Below are 7,598 nucleotides of genomic sequence, written 5' to 3'. Positions count from 1 at the left end.
ATAATAATAATAATAATAATGAAGCTACGGTTAGAAAAATGGTACTTCTGGTAATGACTATTGTCAAAAACTTCAATTACTGTAGAATACGTATGGGATTTAGATTAAAAAATAGGAGTCACTCGGAGGAGAACTAGCATCACGCGATATTGCGTGATGCGAGTTCTCACCTAACGGCTGATCACGCGATATCGTGTGGACGTCGCTATCAAATTTCTAAATGGAATAGTATAGCGGCCACAGCGAAACGGCGCATAATATTTATATTGACTACTAGGGAAGGGATCGACTTGCGTGCAGTGGGGATGGCCGGCAGCCATTGTCGAATGTTTATGTTAGCCAGTGCGCAAAGTGGCGGCGTTCGGACAAGGCGGCGACACGACGATTTTGTTCAGTTATTCGTTAATTTAGTGTGCTTGAAATTTGGTTATTATTATGAGTATTGTTATTGTTTTCTTTTAAATATGAGTGACCAACCAGCACCCTCGAAAAGACTCAATGCAATGCCGAATCGTGCTAAGAAACGTCTAAAAGTTACAGAGGTGGAAGAGTTTTCACTGAATTCGAACGACCACTTTTACGCAGGGAGTGAAATCGTTGATATAAAATATGAAATTGTTGATAGTGAAATTCACTCGGAATCCGAAGAAGACGAAGCTTCGCAGTTGCAGGTGAAACAATATAATGAGGTTGTAAATGAAGAACAAATTCCCTACAATCGAATCTCAGTTCGTCCCGTTTCCTCTACTAGTTCTGCGACGCCATTTGCAGTAACAGCGTCATCGCTACAATGTCTGCCTGACCAGCCATCGTGTGAAATTTCCACGACACGTTGGAGTAACGACTTCAGTTCTATGAGGGAATTTCCCTTTACTCGAACAAATGCACTACTAGTGCCAGCACCGAATAACCCGACGGATTATTTTGATTTATTTATCAGTGAAGATTATTTACAAAAAATCGTCGATTGCTCAAATAGATACACAGAAAACTTGAAAAGTTCATCCAATCTGGTTCAGTCTCGAATTACACAATGGAAGTCACTCACTCTAAAAGAACTGAAAATTTTTATTGGCTTACTATTACACACTAGCACAGCAAAAATGAATCGCATTGTTGATTACTGGAAAATTCACCGTTTATATAAATCAGTCTTCCCACAATATATGTCGAGAAATAGATTTCAAATAATTCTAAGATGCCTTCATTTTGTAGATAAACAAAATAATGCCGATCGCATGGATAAGTGCAAATTAGTAATAGATAACTTCAATAATGTTATGGAGTATATTTATTATCCCGGTAAAAATTTGTCTTTAGACAAATCGATGATTTTATGGCGTGGTAGACTTATTTTCCGCCAGTACAACAAGGGAAAAGGACGTAAATATGGAATGAAGTTGTATGTACTTGCAGAACCAAATGGTACCATCCTAAGAGTGCTGAATGTTTTTGACAGTACGATAGGTGTAACTGCTGAGAAAGGCCACATAGAAAAAATAGTGGAAATGTTATTAGAGGGAAAATTAAATGCTGGCCATGCAGTGTTCATGAACAATTTATATAATAGCTATGGTTTAGCTGCCAAACTATTGGAGAAAAATACATATTGCACCGGTATATTAAACAAGGCACGTGAAGATAACCCAAACAGCATAATTACAAAAAAACTAAAAGAAGGCGAAAATGTATCACAGTGTCGTAACGGTGTCCATATAGGGAAATGGAAGGACAAATGGGAGATAAATTACATATCTACTGAATTTCGTGACGAAATTCAAGAAGTGCACACCAGACGTGACACTGTGGCAACAAAACCTGTAGCCATAATAAATTACAGCAAAAACATGTACGGAGTTGATCTACAAGGTCAAATGCTCAGTTACTACCCATGCGAAAAGAAGACTTTACCTTGGTATATGAAAATTTTTATACATACTCTGATGATGAGTCTGATAAATGCCCGGATACTTTATAACAAATATTCTAATCAGAAAAGCATGACACTTTACGATTTTAGGGAAAAAATTATTGAATCCTATTTGCCAGAAATAACATCTGATCCACAAACCACACAGAAGACACATGGAGACCGAGACCAACATAGACTAACTAAAATTGAAAAAGCTAAACCGCGTTGTCTCAGCACTGGCAAAACAGTAAACGCAACGTCCAGAAAAGATTGCAGAAATTGTTATAAAAATAAGAAAAGGGTAAACACTACCACTGAATGTAAAAAATGTCCAGATTCTCCCCCATTATGTTTTGACTGTTTTTTTGAATTGCATGATTGCATTGCTAAATAATTTTTATATTTTGTACCCTTTTTATTTTTTGAATATGTAAGTGATTTGTAATTTACAGTACTTAAGTTCAGTAGTTATAATTATTATGTTTAATTGATTTTGTAAAATATATATAAACTTATCACAACATTAACATATCACGCCATATCGCATTTCCGTCACAATAATTGCATTATTGTCCATATGGCCGCCACGCCGCTAGTCACGCTATATCATGTGATAGATGTTTTAGAGTACACAAATCCTAGGTAATAATAAAAGTATACAAATAATATATTACCTTATTTTGTGCACAATAAAAACAATTTTAAAAATGACCACCACATAAATTCATTTATCAGCTTAACAATGAATGTGTAGAGGGAGAAACTAAAGAGCTTAGTAAATATAAGTGGTATATCTACAACATAAAGGTGTGAACTTCGCCCAGTGAGTAGCTCCCTGGATAAGGAAAATCTTAAATCCACACTCTATCCAAAATATATTAGATAAAATACCGATAATTCTAATTCTAATTCTAATTCGCATCGGTACTCAATGCTCTGCAGCTTCCAAAGAGTCCCACGGCCACCAATAAGTGTGATAGCTCTGGAGCTATCCGCCAAATACATCTTGAGCTTAATTGTGTTGAAAAAGCAGTGCCGTCTGACCTTGGAAAGGGTAAATTTAATTTTGTCAAGTTACTTTACTGATATAGTTTTGACCATGACACTGATATAGTATTATTTAGTGTACGAAGTGTAGTTGTGCTTAATGTCCATACCAAAAAGCTCAAGGTGATAGATACAAAGGCTATATCTCGCAAAGTTAGAGTAAGTTGAAAAGGATTCAAGGCATTAAATAAACACGTCTGCTAAAGGTCCGTTTTGAAATCGGATTGTATCGCTCCAAACAGAGATAACACTAATTCAAACGTTTCATCACAGCCTCTCGGCAAAGCTGAATGTTTCCTTTTTGCCTTTTACATTGAATAAAGGTATGTCTAAGTAAAAACACGGTATTGTCTGCGCATTCAAAAAGTAAAATGAAAATTGTTTATTTAGTGCAGAAAATAGTAACATACAGAATAGATCCTTAAGGAGCATCAGCATTTCCAGTCTGCTTATCGGACGTGTAATCCGAAAGGTCAACAGGGTTTACCTACGAAGGAACTTTATGGCATACGTGAGAAATTCAGTCTGTGGTACTGGAGATATCTAGGGGCATGGCAAGAGCCTCGAGGTGTATCTCAATGGCCCTACTCTACAGTTGGGAAGTACACAAGGAGAAGATTTCCCGTAGAATGCCCTCGATGAAATCGATATTGAAGGTATGCCAAGAGGCGGTTATTAATTTTATGTTCCATAGCCTTAAAAAGTATAGAAGCGACTAGTATATTACCACGTACACGAAAAAGTGGTGATCCAAAAATTGTATACAAAATTTTATTACATATATAAATTTTATTATATAATTACCAGAGCTCTTAATTACGTTACCATGCCTTGTCATTACCGTACACAATAAATATAATGATTATTATGGTAATTGTTAAAGTAAATACAAAGTAAATATATTTCTTTTATAAAATTGTGACCTGTATACTTTGACCTAGACTACAAAACATTTTTTGTAAACAAAGAAATGTCATGATATGTCACTGTCAAAGTGATAGGTCAGGGATACAAAACAAGTTTTCACCAAGGATCAATATATTAGTAATGGCGCATGCTTTTGCTTATGCGGCAGGTAAAATATTAATTTAAGTGCTGATTTCTATGACCAAACTTTGCCACTCAAAACAGTTGGTAATAATTAAATACAATAATAACAAGGTGAAACTTACAAAAACTGATAAGATAACCCCAAGGTAACACCTAAAAACAACAAAAACTTCGACAACGCACTATTACACACGCGCAGCGAAAAAGGAGCACATTCGAATTAGGAAACGGACGGAACGGAGAGGCTGACTTTGTCAATGAAATTATTTCAGTACTTTATTAGTAGAAAAATAAATAGCCTTGACTATTTGGGTCAAAACAATTCAATACATACTATAATAATACGCCGAAATTATATTAATGTATACTCGGTGGGGTAAAATGACAGTTCATTGCCCAAAAGTATTGCCTGCTTACAAGCAGTTAATAATTACTGTCGATGAATGTTCTGTCGTCTATCTATTGAAAATTGGTTGTTCATGCGTGATAAATAGTCTAACTTGTTTATTTGAATTATCATCGATTACATATTAGTCATTATCATTCGCCACTTAAATCGAAGCAGTTGGACTATTATAATAATATAAATACAAAATTACCGCCATCTTTGACTTTTGTCGTCGGTGCTCCAACTGAACTTTTGCTGCATTCGACTCTGTAATATTTTGCATCTGTATTTTGTGTATTTTTCATCTTGCATCTGTAATATTTTCCAAATGCAAGTTGGACGTTGTATCTTTGCAGTGTCGTTGGTGTTGTTTTTCGCAAAATATTTTTAAACAAAATTGTCAGAGTTGTATATTTATGAAAGTGCCGTAGTAAACAGAAAAAGTTTAATTACTGTTATAAAACTTACGGCTTGTAACTAATTGCCGACTGACTAACAAATTACTCAACAGCTACTGAGATCAACATAATTATAACTAAAAATTTCAGAAGACGTTTGAAGAGGATTATAAAGAGCATACAAAGAAAGATGGCTTTTATGCCTATGCTACAAACCTAACAATTTACACAAGGCAGTCCTTTTTATAGTGTGGTATTTGAAAATGTAGTAGTTCTTCTATATTTTTGTTGAGTAGCTCGATATAAAGACGTATCCGCAGTACGCGGAAGAAATAAATAATATTTAGCAGAACGTAGTAGTGTTGTACATCTTTAAAAAAAAACTTAATTGTTTTACTTTGTCCTTTCAAAACTACAACGATAATTTAAAAATTAAAAATTTATACGTCTCTTAAAATAAAATCTAAAATACAACCTCTCTTTGGTCTGTTCAGTGGGACTAGCACAATAGGGCGCGACTTGCGCAAGAGCGACATAGAAGCGCGAGATATTGTTATTCTCTATGCGAGAATGCGCAAATTGCGCCCTGCCATGCTAGTCCTACAGATGTGCTCTCTTTCGCTCGCGCTCGTTACCTTACTTTTGTATGTTCACGTTATGTTTAATCGGATATTTTATCCGTGATCCGTATAGTGTACAATAAAAGAAAAATTCCCACTAGAGTAAGTTCGTGCGTCTGTACTTTACGATTCATTTCGATACTAGTGGTCGTCAAAATAAGAAGAAATAAGGCGTTTACTTAGTTATAACGTCACGACATTTACTATTAAGCATTCTGCAAAATTTTATTTTCATTCACTATCTATCGATAAAAATGTCGACAGCAATTACATGACTAAAAAAATTTACGATAGTTGTCGTGCAACCCTGCAAACCATTCTACTCCGTCTTGGAATTAGAAAAAACACGAGTGTAGACCTGTCGTTTTTCGTATTTTCAGTCCGCAAGCGTTCGCTCGACGCCCCGCCGCACGACTACATTCACTTCGCGGGCAAACACATTCAAGAGATTGAGATCGCCAATCTTGGCGAACTGCTACAACATGAGCAGGACATGTAATCCCTCATTGCGTTTCAAGAAACACCCCCTCGAGTTCAGCGAGTATTTGAGATGGGGATGTGTCTTAACGTATATAAGAACATGATCTGAATAACATCAAAAAAGCTGTAACTTTTTATTTAATAGTGGTAGTGAGAATATTTAATGATAGATCTATATGCGATCGCCACGGAGTTTCTTGCCACTTCTTCTCCGTGGAACGCTTCCGAAGTGGTGGTCGAGTCAATATTTTTAAGAACAAATAATAGTAGATTTTTAGCTAAGAATAATTTGTGTAAAATATAATGGAATTGCGGTTCCAATGAGGTATGTGAGAGGGCCTTTTTGTTCATAATCTCGACCTGGATACCTCCACCTCTCTGCCTACAAACAAAGTGGTGGCGGTAGAACGCACTTAAATTTTCGGGAATTTAGGTTTTTTTATATGTATTATTTTTGGAGTATCATTCAGCGTTTCTCAATCTTTATTAAATAAGGGCCTCTGGAAGTTATTTGTTACACTCCCCGTTGCCCACAGTCTTTAGATTGAGAAACGCCGACACAAATTTTTCTCTTGAATAAAATGGTTTTGTTTTTGAAATCTAAAAGGCAGGAACAGAGAAAATTTTTCTTTCTTTCGCTTTTTGATATATATGCAAGAATTTAACAACATAACACTTCACTAACAGTTATTAATATTATTGATAACTTATATTGCTAATATGGGTTATAATTATAAGTCTAATAATAAGTCACTGGAATATTGTTCAACGTCTCCCACTTTTGATTACCTGGGGACCTTTAGGAGTGCGGCAGATTCACTCCTTGGGGCCCACAGCTCTTAAATTGAGACACGCTGTCACGATTCCGGTCCTTTTGATAATCATGCTATTTATTTTAGGCTAAACTAGTTTTGACTTAGAAAACTATGTTTACTAATTCAAAACTATATAAACATTAATCAACGTCGGCTCCAAAAGAGTCGTAGTTGTACAAGATATTTTTAAGTAGTACCTAAGAGTAGATATGTGTGGGCCAGATCATAAAGCATGAATGTAAAGTGTACTTTAGAGTGTAAAGTTATGAAATAAGTGCGGAGAGTAACGACATTGGTTACAGTGAAAGGACATTTAACATGGAATAGGATTGCAAGATTGTTAAACAAATAGTAATAAGTACTAGGCTAAGCACTAATGAATGAATGATTATTGACATTTACCTTAATCTTGTTTAAACAGTTAAAAAAATACAAAACTACCCTAGTATATGTTGTACCTATAGGGTGTATCTCTACGGTATCTCTTTCGCTTAAGAATTAAAAATGTTAAGTGCACAAAAACAAAATACATAAAGAAAAAAATGTTTAAAACATTATTAATTGTGAAAGGTATGCACTGTCGTCAATATATAATGACACAAAAAAATACAAAAATAAAAATACAAAAAAATAAAAATCATCTTAATCATCATAAACATCTTTGTACCCCACAAACAAAATATCCAAAACACAAAAAGCATAAAAAAAAAAATCTTCCGTGTACTTCAACGCGGATTTACAAAATGGTAAAAATAAGGGGATGCACTAACATTAAACGACATCAAAAAAAAATTAATTGCAAAAATAAAATCAAAAGCAAAAGAAAATAGTTTCAGCATTATTACTATATCAAACTACATGAAAAACAAATTAATTTGATGTAAAAAC

General features: G+C 34.7%; 1 protein-coding gene across 1 annotated transcript in view; it reads left to right on the top strand.

Moving 5' to 3' along the window:
* The window catches only part of LOC113226149, a 24,176-nt gene extending 16,993 nt beyond the window's left edge, over positions 1 to 7,183 (top strand). The window contains exon 5 of the mRNA XM_026458679.1: positions 5,796 to 7,183. Coding sequence (XP_026314464.1) covers positions 5,796 to 5,914 — 119 coding nt within the window. The 3' untranslated portion in view covers positions 5,915 to 7,183. The remainder of the gene's footprint in view (positions 1 to 5,795) is intronic.
* Positions 7,184 to 7,598: the final 415 nt, after the last annotated feature.

Source organism: Hyposmocoma kahamanoa, unplaced genomic scaffold (genome assembly GCF_003589595.1).
Source record: "Hyposmocoma kahamanoa isolate Upper Pololo Valley unplaced genomic scaffold, ASM358959v1 182, whole genome shotgun sequence".
NCBI classification, from domain to species: domain Eukaryota; kingdom Metazoa; phylum Arthropoda; class Insecta; order Lepidoptera; family Cosmopterigidae; genus Hyposmocoma; species Hyposmocoma kahamanoa.
Note: the sequence above shows the minus strand (reverse complement) of the source record. Positions and strands in the feature narration are given on the sequence as shown.